Source organism: Heterodontus francisci, chromosome 26, assembly GCF_036365525.1.
Source record: "Heterodontus francisci isolate sHetFra1 chromosome 26, sHetFra1.hap1, whole genome shotgun sequence".
NCBI lineage: Eukaryota > Metazoa > Chordata > Chondrichthyes > Heterodontiformes > Heterodontidae > Heterodontus > Heterodontus francisci.
In genome coordinates this window covers 60,133,634-60,152,831 of record NC_090396.1, presented here as the reverse complement: position 1 = coordinate 60,152,831, position 19,198 = coordinate 60,133,634, and the positions used below count along the sequence as shown (strand labels likewise).

The 19,198-nt window shown below is 43.3% G+C and overlaps 1 protein-coding gene across 1 annotated transcript in view; it reads right to left on the bottom strand.

The window, feature by feature from the left end:
* The window catches only part of LOC137384384 (dynein axonemal heavy chain 17-like), a 1,056,876-nt gene that overhangs the window by 855,516 nt on the left and 182,162 nt on the right, over positions 1 to 19,198 (bottom strand). Inside the window, exons 14-15 of the mRNA XM_068058353.1 lie at positions 15,552 to 15,698; positions 714 to 822 (exon numbers count right to left, since the gene is read on the bottom strand). Coding sequence (XP_067914454.1) covers positions 714 to 822; positions 15,552 to 15,698 — 256 coding nt within the window. The remainder of the gene's footprint in view (positions 1 to 713; positions 823 to 15,551; positions 15,699 to 19,198) is intronic.

The window sequence follows — 19,198 nt, the reverse complement described above, 5'->3', positions numbered from 1 at the left end:
CCTGCTCTTGAAAAGCAAAAGCTTGTATGAAGTGGTACTGTTGGCTCCTGCATTTTTGAATAAACCCTGAATTTGCAGAAATTGCATCTTTCAAAAAAAGGACATTTGCACTGAATGTGCGAACTGACATCTGTTACTACTCCCCTGATGGAAGGCCTATGTGAAGCCTTCTACTGTTGAAGTTCTTTGAACGCCTACCCATCACAGACTGTTCATCACCTCGCCTGGAAAGACTATGAGTGGCATCCAACTGTTCAACTTTGGGACACCTCGCCAAACCGAAGAACTTCCTTCCAGATCATGGCAGTCTAAGTTTTTTAAATTCCTTTTATTCCTATGAAACAGCTGTAAACCAAAATCCCTTTTTTCCCGGTTAAACAGTTTTTGGATGTATGTGCATGAGGGCTAGGGGAAAAAATAAGCAGCTTTAATATCTCAATTCGTGTATAGATTCACTTCATTATTGTTTAAGACTTGGTTTTATAATAAACAGTTCATTTTGTTATGATTAAAGAAACCTGGTTAGTGTGCTTTATTCTGGGGACAAATAGAATATCTAATTGGCTGTTTCGGTAAGTGGGAAAATTTATTGATATGCTGTGACCTCTGGAAAAGTGGGACTGAATTAACAGTGCACTCCTCCCGCCTCGGTCATAACAATTATAAGCACATTAACTTCAAATTTTACAACCATCAGACAACATAAATCTTACCATTGTTGTTCCAGTGCAATTGGCGTTCAGCTTTAATCAATTTAAAATCTATATCACTCAGTTCATTGCTTATCAGAGGATACTCAACATCAAGAACTGTAAGTCTTATCTGAAAGAATTGCACAATATTATAAATGCAGAATTGTTACTGTAAGGTTTTATCAGTTACCGAAAGAGAAAATACCATCCCACTTTAATTTTTATAATAAATTACACCAAATACAAAATGGATAACCAATCATTTAGACAGAACCCACTTATAACTTTTTGACAATTTACATATTTAGTGCATAGACAGATTTTGAAAACAAAGTCCTTAGTAAAACCATTAGTGATTGTTGATCATATTCAAGAAGTTAAAAACACATCATCTACAGTAAACTAAACATATGTATTTCAGTGCAGAAGCCTAAAATTAGACTTTAACTTATTCTAAAAAATACAATACAGATTATTGGCAGGATAAAAGTTAAAATTACATTGTCCCAGATTTCACGGTCTGCAGCAAAGTGCCATTCATTGCATTTATAACGGCCCACATACTTTTCTGGGGCTTTTGAGCAGCAGGTTCCTGTCATTGAGCCTGTGATCAGGCAGGGTGCCCTCTACATGGAATCTGTGGCATGTTTAAGGATGGCAAGCAACACTGTGCTCTTCAACCAATCAGATTGAAGAATTCTCACGGAGCTATGCAGGCCACAAAATTTGGCTCCTAAGTGCCAGTTTCTCCACACTACAAGTGGTTTATTAGCACCAAAATAGCATGCGCACTTCTGGTAAAAGACGTTCCAGAAGCTGTTTTGATGAGAGGATAGAGGCGCGCACAGGTAGTGTCCACAGAAGTATGCAGAATAGGCAGATCGTGGCATTCTGATTTGAGGCCAATGCTGCCATTTTGGAGCTCAACGCTCCAGCTAATGCTGTTTCTTAAATGTACACAAGAATTAAATGCATGGATGAAACAGTGTATGTTTAGTTTAGAGATACAGCACTGAAACAGGCCCTTCGGCCCACCGAGTCTGTGCCGACCATCAACCACCCATTTATACTAATCCTACACTAATCCCATATTCCTACCACATTCCCACCTGTCCCTATATATTTCCCTACCACCTACCTATACTAGGGGCAATTTATAACGGCCAATTAACCTATCAACCTGCAAGTCTTTGGCATGTGGGAGGAAACCGGAGCACCCGGAGGAAACCCACGCAGACACAGGGAGAACTTGCAAACTCCGCACAGGCAGTACCCAGAATCGACCCCGGGTCCCTGGAGCTGTGAGGCTGCGGTGCTAACCACTGCACCACTGTGCCGCCCTAATGTGAAGAAGGGGTTTTGATTCATGGGGTACTGGCACTCGGGAAAGAGGGAGCCGTTCCGTTAGGATGGGCTCCACTTAAACCGGGCTGGGATCAATGTCCTGGCGAATCGTATAACTAAGTTTAATCGATAGGGCTTTAAACTAAAAGAAGCTGGGCAGAGTTCAGGTGAAGGGAAATTTAGAAAACTAAAGAGAAAAATCAAGACAATAGAACATGTACTGAATTGGGTAAAGACAAGCAGAGCGGGACTGGAAGGGACAAAGTGTTTAATGGTAATTGTGCATCAGTAAATAAGGTCCAAGCAAATTCTAACAGTAAAAAAAAGAATTAAAGGCTCTTTATCTGCATGCATGAAGCAGTTGTATAAGACAGATGAACTAGTGGCACAAATAGAGATAAATGGTTTTGATCTAATCGCCATTACAGAGACATGGTTACAAGGTGACAGACCTGAAACGTTAACTCTGTTTTTCTCTCCACAGATGCTGTCTGACCTGCTGAGTATTTCCAGCATTATCTGTTTTTGTTTGGGAAATAAATATTCCAGGGTAAACAACATTTACTACCATTGCCATCAAGCTGCCGGATTAACCCTGGTTCAATAAAGAGTGCAGGAGGGCATGCCAGGAGCACCACCAGGCATACCTAAAAATGAGGCGTCAATCTGGTGAAGCTGCAACACAGCGGAAGCAGCATGTGATAGACAAAGCTAAGCGCTCCCACAACCAACGGATCAGATCTAAGCACTGCAGTCCTGCCACATCCAGTCGTGAATGGTAGTGGACAATTAAACAACTAACAGGAGTTACTTCCTAACAGTACTATGGGTGTACCCACACCACATGGACTGCAGAGGTTCAAGAAGGTGGCTTCCACCATCTTCTCAAGGGCAATTAGGGAAGAGCAATAAATGCTGGCCTAGCCAGCAACGCCCACATCCCACGAAAGAATATAAAAAATTGAAAAGACAGTCAGACTGGAAAAGGAGGAGTAGCCCTGATAGTAAAGGCTGACATAAAGACAGAAGTGAAGGAGGGTCTTGGTTCAGAAGATCAAGAAGTAGAATCAGTATGGGTGGAGAGTAGGAATAACAAGGGTCAGAAAACACTGATTGGAGTAGTTTATAGGTCCCCATAATTTGATTGGTCCACTGTACAGAGCATCAAGCAAAAAAAAAATGCAGCTTGTAACAAAGTTATTGGAATAATTGTGGGGATCTTTAATCTTCATATAGACTGGACCAATCAAATTGGCCAACGTAGTCTGGAAGTGGCTTGTCAGACAGATTCCCAAACAAAAGAGGAGTGCGTCAGGGTTGTGTTATATCCCCCAACCTGTAGACTGAAACTATCTTCAGAGACAAAGAACATCTACCAGGTTTCAATATTGGTGGGTGGAACATTAACAACTTGAGATATGCAGATGACACTGCACAGATTGCAGAGTTAGAAGAGACCCTATGGGAAATTGTGAACCGAGTGAATGCAAGGAGTATGCAATATGGATTAAGAATGCATGTGAAGAAAACCAAGACAATGGTGATAAGCAGGGATCTAACCCCGGAAGTGAAAATTGTAAATGGACAAGTCCTAGAACAAGTGAAAACGTTTACATACCTTGGGCAGCTTACCACAGATGATGGGAGATCTGACTATGAGATCCAAAGGAGAATTGAGAAAGCCAAGACCAGCTTTGTCAGAATAAGGGACTTGTTAACATCAAAGAAACTGACCCTGATTCTTATGAAAAGAATGCTGAGGTGCTACATTTTGTCATCTATGTTATATGCCTCAGAGACATGGACCACAAATAAAGAGACTATTGAATGCATTTGAGATGTGGACATATCAGAGGATATTCTACATATCTTACACAGACAGGAAAACTAATGAGGAAGTGCTGGAAATGGCTGGAGAAATTAGTGCAAAATACCAAAAAGAGAAAACTACAATATTTTGGCCACATCATTGGAGCAGAAGGTAGACAGAGACAATTATTGGAAGGAAAGATCGATGAAAAATGTAGGAGAGGGAAGCAGAGAAGAAAATGGATGACAGATATAATGGACTGGATGCAGTTGACCTTTGCAGAATGTATAAGGCCAACACAGGACAGACAGATGTGGAGATCCATGACAGTCAACTTTCTAAGAAGATGACACCAACAAACGAACAAGTTTGGAAGATGAGTTGCTAGAATGCTTTCGTAAAAGTTTCCTTAAACAATACATTGTGGAACCAACTAGGAACAAAGCTATTTTAGATCTAGTATTGTGTAATGAGGCAGGCTTAATTAGTAATGTCATAGTAAAGAAACCACTGGGAAAATGTGATCACAATACAATTGAATTCCATCTTAAGTTTGAAAGCGACATACTCCAGCCCCAAACAAGAATCTTAAACTTAAACAAAGCCAATTACACAGGTATGAGGGGAGAGCTGGCTGAGGTTGATTGAGTAAATAGATTTAAACATATGCTGGTAAATAAATAGTGAGAAACATTTAAAGAAACAATTCAAAATGTTCAACAAAAATATATTCCATTAAAAAACAAAAATTCAGCAAGAAAGATCCATCTGCAGCTTATTAAGGAAGTTAAAAATTAAAAGATTAAAAGAAGAGGCTTATAATATGGCAAAGAATAGTAAGCCTGAGGAATGGGAGTATTTTAGAAAATAGCAAAGAGCCACCAAAAAGTTGATAAAAAGGGTAAAAATAAAATGAGAGCAAACTAGCCAGGAATATAAAAACAGATTTCAAGAGCTTTTACAATATATAAAAAGGACAGTAGCTAAAGTAAACATTGAGCTCTTATTGGTAGAGACAGGAGAAAACATCATGGGGAATGAGGAATTGACAGAGACAATGAACAAATATTTTGTGTCTGTCTTCCTAGTCGAAGACTTAAACGACATACCAGAAATAGAGGGTAATCAAGGGACTAGTAAGGATGAGGAACTTAAGGTAATTAATATTAGCAGACAAAAAGTACTAAAGGACTAAAATCAGACAAATACCCAGCACCTGATGGTCTACATCCTTGGGTTCTAAAAGAGGTAGCTGCAGAGATAGTGAATGCGCTGGTTATGATTTTCCAAAATTCCTGAGATTCTAGAACAGTCCCAGCAAATTGGAAGTTAGCAAATGCAACTCCACTTTTCAAAAAAGGAGGGAGAGAGAAGACAGGGAACTGCAGGCAAGTTAGCCTGACATCAGTCATTGGGAAAATGCTCCAATCTATTCTTAAGGAAATCTTAATACTGCACTTAGAAAATTATAGTATGATTGGACAAAGTCAACATGGTTTTACGAAAAGGAAACGGTGTTTGACAAACTTATTAGAGTTTTTTGCGAATATAACAAGTAGAGTAGATAAAGGGGAAAGTAGAGTCTAAGACTTGGATTTCCAAAAGGCATTTGATAGGGTGCCACACAGGTTAATACACCAGATAAAGGCTCATAAAGTTGTCAATATATTAGCATGGATAAAGGACAGTTTAACAGGCAGGAAGCAGTTAGTAGGAATAAATGGGGCATTTTCAAGTTGGCAGGCTGTGACTCGTGGAGTGTTGCAAGGATCAGTGACGAGGCCTCAGTTATTTACAATCTATATAAATGACAAAGAGATTGAGAGTAATATATTTAAGTTTGCTGATGATACAAAGCTAGCTGGAAATATAAGCTGTGGTGGGAGATGGAGGCTGCAAAGAGATATAAACAGGCCAAGTGAGTGGGCAACAAGGTGTCAGACGGAATATAATGTGGGAAAGTGTGGGTTATTCACTTTGGTAGTAAGAATAGAAAAGCAGAATATTTTTTAAAGGCGTGAAATTTGGAAATGTTGATGTTCAGAGAGACGTGGGTGTGCTCGTACAAGGAACACAGAAAGTTAGCATGCAGATACAACAAGCAATTAGGAAATCAAATGGCATGTTGGCCTTTATTGCAATGGGTTTGGAGTACAAGAATAAGGAAGTCTTGCTACAATTGTACAGAGATTTGGTGAGACCACACCTGGAGTACTCTGCACAGTTTTGATCTCCATATTTAAAGAAGGATATACTTGCATTGGAGGCAGTATAGCAAAGGTTCACTAGATTAGTTCCCAAGATGAGAGTGTTGTCCTATAAGAGGCTGAATAAATTGGGTCGATACTCTCTGGAGTTTAGAAGAATGAGAGGGGATTTCATTGTTAAGATTGCTTCCATTTTTGTTGTTAAAGTTTGAGAATTTGTGTTAAAACTGAAAAGGAGACCAAAGATGTTTTTGTTTACAAGGGTCACTGAGTGGTCTGGATTGTAAACAGTTGTTGGAAGGCACCTGTTTTCAGATAAATACCCAACAGGGAGCTTGTTTTGTTGACTTGGAGATGATGTTTACAGAGAAGTGACAGATCAAGATTTACAGAAGTCAGGAGGCTTGACTTCTGGAATGTTTTTGGTTTCACTTTGAATTGTTACAACAGGCATTTGTGGATGAACAATGGTTTGAAAAGGACTAAAAATCAACTTGCCAAGAAGATCAAACCACCCCAACTCAGTCTGTTCCAGCTCTTTGAAAAAAAACCTGCCAGTTTTCCATCTCTCAAGAAGCTGAGATGCAAGTGCAAGAAGCAGACTGAAACTATTGCCACATTTCTGCTGTAAGGTCTGTCTGAAACCTCTGTTGCTGCATTTCTCCTGGAAAGCTTACCCAAACTGATCTTCAATGTCACCTGAAAAGAACTGTTCTAGGAAGATCCCAGTGACAGCCATCTATACGTATTTGGTTTGGACACCAAACCAAAACAAAGGGCATCTTTCCATATCTTTTTCTCCTTCTTCAAGAATTAGCAAGTATTTAGCCCAAGTGTTTTTTGTCTGTTTGTTTTTTTAAATAGAGCTCTAAAATGAAAATCCCTTTATTTTCCCAGTTAACCGGTGTATGTATATATGTGTGTGTGTGTGAGGGGCTAAGGTAAAAAGGGAACTTTAATATTTCAATCTGTGTGTTAATGCTTTGTTTCATTACTGGTCAAGACTTGTTTTATAATAAACTGATAATTATGTTGTTTATTAAAGAAACCTGGTTGGTGTGTTTTATTCTGGGATACAAATAGAGTCTATAATTGACCATATTGGTAAGTGGGAAAAAATTTAAATCTATGTTGTGACCTGTAGAAGGTGGAACTAGAATAAACAGTGCACTCCTCCCTCCCCAGTCGTAACATCATTGAAACAGACAAGATTTTGAAGATATTTGACAGGGTTGACACTGACAGTTTGTTTCCCCAGGCTGAAGAATTTAGAACATGGGGGCACATCTCAGGAAAAGGCCTCAATCATTTAGGACTGAGATGAGGAGAGATTCCTTCACTCAAAGAGTTGTGAATCTTTGGAATTCTCTATCTCAGAGAATTGTGGATGCTCCATTGTTGAATATAGTTAAGGTTGAGAGAGTTAGAATTTTGGTCCCTCAGGGAATCGAAGGATATGGGGGAGCAGCGGGAAAGCCGAGTTGAGGTTGAGGGTCAGCCATGTTCGTATCGAATGGTGGAGCAGGATCAAGGGGCCGTATGGTCTACTCTTGCTCCTATTTTTATGTATCGGCAGGAAGGTCACCACACCAACGCTATTTAAAGGGATCATCAACTACTTTCATTATAGCTGCTGATGATTTCTATTGGCTGCTGCTGCAATTGTAAAAGTGCTTCAAGTCCACAGGGAGTAGCATGTCTCATGCTGAAGGACTGTGCCCTGACTTCAAGGATTCCGCACCACCACCTGCTCCCAGACTTGGTTGCATTAGCATGTATTCCCCTTGGATGTCAGCAGGACTGGGAGAATGAGCAGAGGCGACACAGCAGGGCAAGCTGCTGGAATGGGGAGGGCTGGGAGAGGGATGTGGAGAAGAGATTTCAGCAGGATGCCATATCGACCTAGAGCAATACTCCTACGTGAACCTCAATGAGGAACAGTGGACTGAAATTTTTGCTGTGAGGCGGAAAACAGAAGCCAGAACTGTTCCTGGGTCACAAACCCGCGCCCCGCCAGGGATGGAAGAGTCACTTCAAAGAACAAAGAACAGTACAGTACAGGAACAGGCCATTCGGCCCTCCAAGCCTGGGAAAAAGCTTCTGACTATCCACTCTGTCCATGCCGCTTATAACTTTGTAAACCTCTACCATGTCACCCCTCCACCTCCGTCGTTCCAGTGAAAACAATCCGAATTTATCCAACCTCTCCTCATAGCTAATGCCCTCCAGACCAGGAAACATCCTGGTAAACCTCTTCTGTACCCTCTCCAAAGCCTCCATGTCCTTCTGGTAGTGTGGCGACCAGAATTGCGCACAATATTCTAAGTGTGGCCTAACTAAAGTTCTGTACAGCTGCAGCATGACTTGCCAATTTTTATACTCTATGCCCCGACCGATGAAGGCAAGCATGCCGTATGCCTTCTTGACTACCTTATCCACCTGCGTTGCCACTTTCAGTGACCTGTGGACCTGTACGCCCAGATCTCTCTGCCTGTCAATACTCCTAAGGGTTCTGCCATTTACTGTATACTTCCCACCTGCATTAGACCTTCTAGACTTGTTTGGATTTTGAATAGGGTGCCCCTTTAATTGGCATTGAGACCAGTTCCCTGTTCAATTAAGGGTAGCAGGTGCGCTCTTGAAACTGCAGGGCCAATCAGAGGCATTCCAGCGTCAGAGGAGCACCCAGTTGCTGTAAAGGGTAAGTAACTGAGAGGGCGCTTCAACAAAGAGGTGCCCTCTCAGCAACATTTAAAAAAATTTTAATTAAAAAAAAGAACAGCAGCGAGGGCACTAGGCTGGTAGAACCTCTCTACAGGACAGCCTTTGTCTATATTCACACCCAGGCAAGGAGAGCCTGTAGGCCTGACTGGAGTGCTGGCACACCAGTCTGCTGCTGGGTGCCAGCCTCCAGGTGGTTGTTGACTGTCCCCTGTCACATTGGAAACTGATTTCCAGTCTGCCCCTTTACTTACTGTTTTCAAGACACTTAACAAGCTGAGTTAGCTGCCCACCTCATGGGAGCAGGCAGCCTTGCTGGGCCCTGAACTTGCCTTCCCCAAAATGGCCAGCGCGGGGATCTGTGTCAGGAAACCGGCATGCCAGCCAGTGCTAGTATTTTCAAGTCCTGTCCATCTCCATTCCCGACCTCAGCGAGGCCTGAAAATCCTGCCCAATGTGTCAGACGAGTGCACTTGGGTAAGAACGTCCTCACTGAAATCGGCCACCTAGTGCAACCACAATTGCAGCCTTCGAACATGGCATGGCCAGTGGCTCTGAAGATGAACGTGGCCTTGAACTTTTATGTGTGAGGCTGCTTCCAGGATGGAACAGGTGATGCTTGCAGCATCTCCAGGTTTGCTGTCCACTTTTGCATAAGGGAGGTCACTGAGGCTCTATATTCCAAGAGAGTTGAATTGTCTCTTGCCATTGAGAAGCAGGTGAAGCAGGTACAACTTTGTGAAAATTGTAAGATATCCCATGGTGCAAAGTGCCATTGACTACCTGCATGTCGCTTTGCAGGTGGTGCATCTCAACTCTGAGATGTACCGCAACCAAAAGGGATTCGACACCCTGAATATCCAGCTGGTGTGCAGCCATACTCAGCGTATCATGCAGGTCAATGCCTGTTATCCTGGCAGCACTCATGATGCCTTTATTCTGCTCCAGTCCACTGTGCCATCTGCACTTGAGCCACTATGACAAATCAGAGGATGGCTACTGAGCAATAAGGGCTTTCCTTCGACAACATAGCTCATGACTCCAGTGTGCAGCCACACACAAATGGGCAGCATGCATAGAACAAAAGTCATGCTGCCACATGAAATGATGTAGGGCACTGAAATAGCATTTCTGCTGTCTGCACTGATCTGCAGGAGACCTGCAGCACTTGGAAGAGCACATGTCAAGATTCATGGTGGTCTGCTGCGTCCTGCACAATCTTGCCATCAACCATACGGCGACCAGCTGAGGAGCAGGAGGAGGAGGAAAAAGAAGAGGAGGAAGAGGAAGGGAGGAGGCAACCACTAACAGCCCCTTTCTGACTGGGCTCTCCATGATCAACTCATCCTACTGCGATGAGTTTGGAATAAACATTCCAAACCAAATCTATTAATCAAGCCATACCATATTGCATACAAACATCAACGAATACATCTTGTGCATTCCCCTAGTGCCTGTCTTCCATATGCTTTTGCCTGTCCTGGTGTTCCAACGCTGCGTTATACCAGTGGCTACAGCGTGGCTGGTGAAGGCAGTTGATTTTCAGTGCAGGGAGACGGTAGATGGCCTTGCAAGGTGACTTCAAGCAGCTCTGGCTCTAGATAGCTCAGTTGCACACTGCACCACGGGTGACAGCAGTGTGGGCTAGCTGGCAAGCAGGCAACAGCAAGGGCACTGGTGTAGTGGCAGTGGTGGGAGAATGAATGTTGTCAACCTGAGAGGATAGCAGGATCGTGCTCCATGGAACCACTGCTGCTCCTTGGAGCGGCGTAGGACAGATTGCTGTAACATCCTCCAAGCTTCTTTGAACACGAGTATCCGTAGCCAAGATGGAACCAGTCTGAGCTTGCATGAGAGCTGTCAGAAGTTCCATGCAGCAAGCTGATCTTGCACGACTCCATCTGAGCTTCCACTGCAGAACCCAGATGTTTGATGGCTTCTGCTTAAGCTGCAACAGAAGCTGAGACATCAGCCTTCAGACATAGCATAATGGTTGGGTCCATAAGTGAGCTAATGGAGTTGGACACCATATCTACTCTGCAAAGGATTAGCCCTAAGCTCTGCGCAAAGACCTGTGCCAAATTGGTGCTGGACTCCTCCATGCTCATTGACGTTGACTGCAGGCCTGGCAATTCTGCCAAAGCATCAAGCATTTCATTGTGCATATCAAACTGCCTTCTTCTGGAGCTGCTCTACTGAAGTGCTCATGAGTCCTCTGCAGCAAAAATCGTGTGCGACCTGACCCTTTGCTAAGCTGGCACCTGCGCCACTCTTTCCCCCTGACTTGCACTCATGTCAGGTGTCTCACCATTTGCAGATTGTGCCTTTAAGCTATCTTCCAAAGTACACACAGTGACAGTATCTGAGCTAGTGGCTCCGAGAATGTGAGTGAGTGACGGTGTTTCTCCTTCATCACTGTCTTCCTGCTCTTCCATCACAGCCTGGCTAGGTTGCAATTCTTGGGTGTCTGAAAGAAGAAAGGCACAAGGGTAGGATTGTGGTGAGGCGAAGTGGGAAAAGCAAGAGGCACATGCATACACCATTTACAGCTTGTAAATCAGATGAGGTGGTGGGATGAGGGGAAAGTGAGATGTGAGAAGGAGGATTGGGTATGAGGAAACTATTATTGTGTATTTTCAGTTCAGCCCCTGGCCATGGCCTCAGCAATGGGCACTCCAGTGATGGCCACCACCATGTCCTCCATCAAGGGAAGTTATGCTTGTGCTACACTAGTTAGGTTCTGTTGCTTCAGGTTCTGTGTTATTCCCTCTCTTGTAGGAGACAAGTTATATTTCAGTGAGTATGGTGTAGTATGTTTGGGTGATGTGACTGTCATGGTTGAATATAGGCAGTATTTGTAAGCTGTGAGATGTGGGTGCAAGGCTTGCAGCAGTGCTAAGCGTGTGAGGGTGAAGTGAAGCTATGAATCTTAGCTATGAGTCGTGATTGATGGTAGGTGACTGATCGGGATATGATGCATTGAGCAGTGTGAGGCTAGTGCTTCAGTTGGTGTGATATGGCATTTGAAGACACATTGATATTGACCAGTCGTGTGAAGTCACTGAACATTTTGCAGCAATGCATCCAGATTAATGCAGCTTGACACCACCACCAGGGCTATCTGATCCGAATGCCTTCGCAAAGTTTGTTTGGAGGGGCTCTGTTGACAGATCACATCTCTTCTCCTCAGCACCTCCTTGCCCAAGGCATCCACTGTAGTGTCAAATAATCTTCAAACATGCTCTCTCCCCTGTTATGCCATAATTCACTCTTCTTCCATGTAGAGACTCTCTTTCACAAACAGGTGCAGACTGGCTTTAAATCGTGCATCCTAGTTTTAATCTGTGTCAGCCTTTCATAAACATGAGCCCGCTTGAGGCGTGAAGCCACTCAACTGTGCATTTAGTGCTGGCTTTATGCAACAATCATGCAAATTAGCAAGCAGCACAGTTCGTGTGTTGCCTGCATCAGAAGCAACAGGTGCAGATTAATCACATATTGTGATCCCCTTGCAAATTTTCAGGATATCGGGAGTTTTGCCCCACAGGGCTGGATTGTATGGCCCCCCTGAGGCAAGGTCCGAGGCTAGGGGGGACTCATAGAATTTTGACGAGAGGCTTGGGGGGACAGAGGACCTGTCGCCTCCCTGTTGCCAAGCAATTCTGTCAGGAGTGGGATAGGCCAAGGATGGCCTTCCTTCCCAGGGACAAATTAAGGCCCTTACGTAGAATATTAACAGCCACTTAAAGTCATCTTGCCCTTGCTGCTGGGATTTAACCAGCCACGGTAGGGGTGCCTCCGCCACGCAGGAAGGTTGCCCAGTAATACGACGTCCCTCCCTGCTAGCTTATGGGGGGGTGGCGGGAGTCCCTTCTCCATGACAATCTGTGACCCACGCAGGACCCCTGCCGGAAAAAACTCCATCTCCCTGGAGCACCCTACTCCTGCTGCCACCCCGCCTCACTTAACAGAGGTCCAAGTCTCCAGCGCTGGGACTGGGCCCAAAGCCTTTGCAGTACCAGCAGTGGCCACTGCTCCCGGTGGCACTGCTGATACTGCTGAGCCACAGCCCTTTGATTGGCTGGCAGCTCTTGGAGGTGGGATCCCCGTTTTTAAAGGGATGGGGATCCTGGCACCGACTACTTTAGTGCTGGAATAACGCAAGATCGCATGCAGAGGGGGGCTGGAAAGGCCAAGGTGGGGCTCCCCCTGCCTTTTTGGCCTGGCACTGGGAAGCCACAAAGTCTAAAGTAGGAACTATAAATTAGAATAGTTCATTCATTATAAAATCTGCCAGGAAAAACCTTATATGCCAAATGAGAAATATTTAATTTCATCGTTTGGAAACTTACATTAGACTTTTAATGAAAAAAAAACTATGGTAACTTTTTTTAAAACTAGCAGCCAGATGGCCACTGCAATTTACATTTGAAATATCAGGAGATTGAATTGGAGACAAAATGTCTAACAAGAAGTCCAACCAGAACAATACTTTAGCTAACTGAGTAAATTAGCCAGATCAGTCTCATTAGCGGGACATTCCAAACCATCTCGAGGCATTCATAAATGGAGACGTCCCTCCATGGGGTAAACACTGCCAACCCCACCTAAAAGAAGTTTTGGGTTTTAGACTTTGGACCTCATTAAAAACAAAGGGGAGTGAAAGAACCATGTGACCGTCTGTTCATCTCTGAAGAAACTGGAAGTTTTGTTACAGACAGACAGGCCCTAACCAAGTGGACAGCAGCTGAGAAGGCTGCTGCTCCCCTGTCTCTCTCTCTCTCTTCTCCCTCTCTCCCCAGAAAACATCAAGTGAAAACCGTCGGAGACTGGGGGATCCTCCAAGCCTACAGACCACTACGGCTAGCAACCACTGGACTAATAGCTGGAATGCGCGTGTTGTCTTATGAGGAAAGGTTGGACAGGCTAGGCTTGTATACGCTGGAATTTAAAAGAGTAAGAGGCGATTTTATTGAAACACACATAATTCTGAGAGGTCTTGACAGAGTGGATGTCGAAAGGATGTTTCCTCTAGAACTAGAATCTAGAACTAGGGGTCACTGTTAAAAAATAAGGGGTCGCCCATTTAAGACAGAGATGAGGAGAAATTTTTTCTCTCAGAGGGTTGTGTCTTTGGAACTCTTTTCCTCAAAAGGCAGTGGAAGCAGAGTCTTTGAATATTTTACTGCAGAGGTAGATGGATTCTTGATAAGCAAGGGGGTGAAAGGTTATTGTGGTAGGCAGGAATGTGGAGTTGAGGTTACAATCAGATCAGCCATGATCTTGTTGAATGACGGGGCAGGCTCAAGGGGCCGAGTGGCCTACTCCTGCTCCAAATTTGTATGTTCGTATGTAACCAGTAGAAGAGAGCCAACTACAGATTCTGCCTTCAGGAAAACCCTGAGCAAAGCAAGCCAGCCAAAATACATGTTGGCCAATCAAGAACTTCAAGAAAACAGCTTCAGCTGAGGGCTACTGGATCAACCACTTTACAGACTGTATTTAAATACCATTTATTCTGGACTTTAATCCAACCATCAAATCTATTTTCCCTCCTGTAATCTATTTGTGAGTGTGTGATTCTCATGTGAATGTGTGCGTGATTGTGTAGTATTTTTTGTATTTTTAAATCGAGTTAGAGTGTTAAGTATAATAAACTTACCTCTTTCGTGTTTAAACTCAAGAAAACCTGCCCGATTGGTTCTATCGCAATCACAGTAAAGGAAAAAGGTAAAACACTCACAGAGGTGATAAGCACAACCACTGTTTTAAAGGAATAAACTCTGTTGTGGTCAAATAAGAGGAAGGGGCAAGAGGGGAGCCTGAGACCCCCTCCTCACCTGGCCGTAACAGAAATTATATACAGAAAATGAAAAAAATTGAGGGCAAGAAAGATGCCATTGAGAGAGAGATAAGAGACAGAAACATTCGCATTTCTAGAATCTCCAACAATGAAGAATGAGAATTCATACATTAAATTAAATTTTCATGACAAAGAGAGATTAGTTGGCAGTAATCAAGACTTACCACAGCGCTGAAAATTCACTTACATCTGAATGCACAAGTCTTAACTTTCTCTGATGTGCTTAGTAGGTAGTTTAGTTTAGTTTAGAGATACAGCACTGAAACAGGCCCTTCGGCCCACCGAGTCTGTGCCGACCATCAACCACCCATTTATACTAATCCTACACTAATCCCATATTCCTACCACATCCCCACCTGTCCCTATATTTCCCTACCACCTACCTATACTAGGGGCAATTTATAACGGCCAATTAACCTATCAACCTGCATGTGGGAGGAAACCAGAGCACCTGGAGGAAACCCACGCAGACACAGGGAGAACTTGCAAACTCCACACAGGCAGTACCCAGAATTGAACCTGGGTCACTGGAGCTGTGAGGCTGCGGTGCTAACCACTGCGTCACTGTGCCGCCCCTAGCTAGTAGGTAAGTACAGCAATATCACACTCTTACATGGATTTTAATGACGCGTCTATTAGAAAGGTACCGGTGGAGCGCAGCTTTGTGGAGCAGCAGGATAATTCAGACAGCATCTTCCAGAATTCCATGTATAACTGCACATGTGCGATTACCAGAGGTTGTAGTCTGATTTACTCCAAAATAACAGTGAGCACAGTTAGTCTCACTGTTATTCATAGCGCAGAATCTGGACCATTATTAACACAAGAAATCTTATTATGTTATGATCAGAAATCAAATTTTTAAAATTTCTTAACATAGTTTGCAGAAATGTAGTGTGAAGTGTGAAACTCACCTTATTATACCATCCAACAATAAGATCTAAATTGTCAACAAAATTTCTGAAAGTTTTGTTCATTGAAAAGACATCAAGTGCACTCTCTGGGATATCATTCCTTTCCTGAATGTTCATATAATAAACTTCTCGAAGAACTGCAACCAACTAGATAAGACAAAATATATGAAACCATCATAAATAGCATCTAAAAGACATAACAATTGCATTTTTGAATAAAAGAAGCTATTGAGGAAAATCTGGAAGGTTCGCAAGTAATCAATAAGGATTATTTTCTTTTTATTACAGGCATATCCGATCAGGTCTGCACTGTTCCATACTCTCTTTTATTCTCCGCCGCTGCTACTGGTATCTCTGATCAGGTCCACACTGCTCCCCACTCACTCACTCACCCTCTCTCTCTTTTATTCTACACCGCCGCTGTGGGTGTCTCCGATCAGGTGAGAATTGTGTGACACCTAGTCCTGCAAGAGAGAGGAAAGTGTGTCAGTGAGTCTGGTGCAATGTGTTTGGGTGATTTACCTTTCATAGTTGAATAGCTGACAGTGTATGCAAGCTGAGAGATGTGTGTGAGAGGCTTCAGCAGTGCTAAGTGTGTGAGGGTGAGGTGAAACTGTGAATGTTATGTAAGAGTCATGGTTGATAGAGAATGTTGGGTAGGTGATGAAGCAGCATGGTGGATGGAGCAGTGTTTGAGACTACGGGTTCACTGGTTCAGTTGTAAGGATATAGCATTTAAGGATACTTCACTGACCTTAACTACTAGTGTGAGGTGGTGTAGTGTTAATGTCACTGAACTAATAATCCAGAGGCCTAGGCAAATGCCCTGGGGACACGGGTTCAAATCCCACCATGGCAGCTGGTCGAATTTGAATTCAATTAATTAATAAATTCAATTAATTAATAAAAATCTGGATTGAAAACAAGTCGCAGTAATGGTGCCACAAAACTATTATCGATTGCCATTTTAAAAAATCATCTGGTTCACTGGTCCATTAGGAAAGGAATTCTGCTATCCTAGCTGGTCTGGCCTACATGTGAATCCAGAGCCACAGCAATCTGGTTGACTCTTAATTGCTCTCTGAAGTGGCCTAACAAGCCACTCAGTTGTCAAGTGCAATTAGGGATGAACAACAAATGCTGGCCTTGCCAGTGATGCCCACATTCCATGAAGAATAAAAAAAAACTTCTTTCTCCATTTATTCCAGTTCCTTGGCACTAGACTACTTGTACTGGCAGTGATAGCTATCCGTTCCTTCTGTTTTCTCAGTATCTGTCTGGGGGAGGGCCTACTGGCACCTTGTAGGTAAAGGACCTCTCTCCTTCTGTGCACTTCCTGCACCAAGGCCTCCAAGGCTGCGTCAGAAAACTTTGGAGCATGCTCTCTGCTCTGTTGCACCATTTTCACTCATCCTCCTGCTGCGAATGTGTTCTGCAACCAGTTCCAGCAGCTGGCACAGCCAGCATCTACCTTCCTTTTAAGAGGTGCAGGCTGGCTTTAAGTAATGCAGGCTAGTTTTATGTGGTGCTAGCCTCATACAAACTTGGGCCCCTTGCTAAGGCATGCAGCCACTCAGCAGCACATTTAGCACTGGGCTGCTATCATTTAAATTAGCAAGCAGCACAAAGTTTGCGTGTTGCCCGGATCAGAAAGAACATCAGGGGCCCAGTTAAAAGAAAACTGCTAGCTTCATCCAAGTAATGATATTGGAAGTCCTACGAAGAAATTTCAGCGCCATCTCTGAATTATGGAGAAGTTCAATTCCAGACTGCATGTTGTATGACATTGGAAAGTGTGGCCACCTCCATTGATGCTGCAGCCGAGCCTCTCTCTTGAAGGAAGGGGCTTACAGGGTTTAATTTTTAAACACTCTGTTTCAGCGCAACAAAATAAGTGACAGCCATTCGCTGGCTCATTCCTCAGGGAAATGCCTGGTTTAAATTTCAAACAAAGCTTGGCAATTAACTGTCAGTCATCATAAACTGGTGCAATCTCCATGGCAATGCCTCTACCAATCAGAGTCCACTTGCCAACCAATCAGCACTCTCTTCTCATACAGCATAAATTTGTTTTCCCTTACATTAGTATTCTTGCGGATTGTCCTGATGAGTGCAAGACGAAAAGCTTCGACAAAACGTCGCTGTTTTCAGCAATATTCAAGTTCTGTACTACCAAACAACTATTTGAAGTCAGAAATAGTGTCCCTTCAAGAATAAAGCCCCACCTGGAAGAACTTAAAGTTGGTAAAATAAGAGATGCTGCATTCATGGCAGATGATTATGAATTGACCCACAAAAGCAGCAGTTACAGGCCCCAATTTGGAAAATTTCAGAGAGGTTGAAGAGATAGGAAGTTTGATAATGAAAAGAGATCTGGATCTATTGAGAAAGATGGAAAAAGTAAAGACAGACACACCTCAAGTTAGTAAATGAGAAAGCCAGGAGGAAAAGTTTGGTTCGAGGGGACCCGCTAGTTCCGTCATAAGAAAGGACATGTGAAAGTTGAGTGTTGGAAGTGGAAAAATAAGCCTGTTGCATGTGCACAGTTGAAGGGTGTTTCCCCAGAAATACTGTCTTAGTGGGTAACGTGCATGACAAGCAGGTAGTTACTCCCACTTTCACTAATAATGTGAATTAGGTTGCAGAACGCTATAGAAGTTTTAGTTTAAGGGTTAAGTATATCCATAGTCGCCTGGTGAGGCAGGCAAGCCAGTTATTATCCTTCGTGATTCAGGGGCGGCACAGTCACTGATGTTGGCAGGTGATATGATGACATAATTTTTTTCCCCGGGTAGTTCGCTCAATGTGAAAGTGTTGATCTCAGGTGTAGGGGAAAAAATAGCTAAAACAGATATGTAGAGTAGAAAAGTAACTGTCAGGGAAAGAAGAACTGTAAGCTCAGTCTGATAGTGACACATAGCTATAGGCATTAAAGGGTTGTAACTTGATTAGTGTAAGGGTTGAGACCTGATTAGGTTAGCACAGTTTTAACGAACCCTTTGATAAGCAGACCTGTGATAAGCAGAATATATTGCGAGCTGAACAAAGACACTTGGAATAGTGTATAAATATGTGAAATGGACGGCGATTGTCGAGCAGTCTCTCTCGAGCAGATTGAGCGAGCTGCATCCCCCGATATGGATACCTACATTAAATAAACCTTTGCTTATTTTTACCCTCAGCCGTCTCGGTGTCGAGTGTCTTTCGATACTCCACAACAATTGGGGTAGTCAGCAGAATCTCTACGAGTGGCCGGGGGACCGGATGATCAAACGCACCATGCGGGTGAGTACTTTTTATTTACCACCCATAGATAGTGTGTAAGTTTGGCAACTGGACGAACGGACCACTGAGATCGAACTTGGGAGTGGCACAGTAAAACAAGACAAAGGGGTAGTGCTCAGAGCCAGGAGCCGCCAGAGTAGATCCAAACCGTCGCGCAACAGGCAGGTCAGAGGCTAGAAGCAAAGAAAGGCCGTAAGAATAAGAGTGAGAAACTAGAGGTAGTGATTAGCAGAAACGTAAAGATGTATCAGATGACAATACCTTTAATTGGGTCCCGAAGGGTCGATAATTAAATTCTTAGTTCACAAAAATGAGAAATTGATAGATAAGATAAAGAAAAAGGTTTGGAACCCTTGGATTGA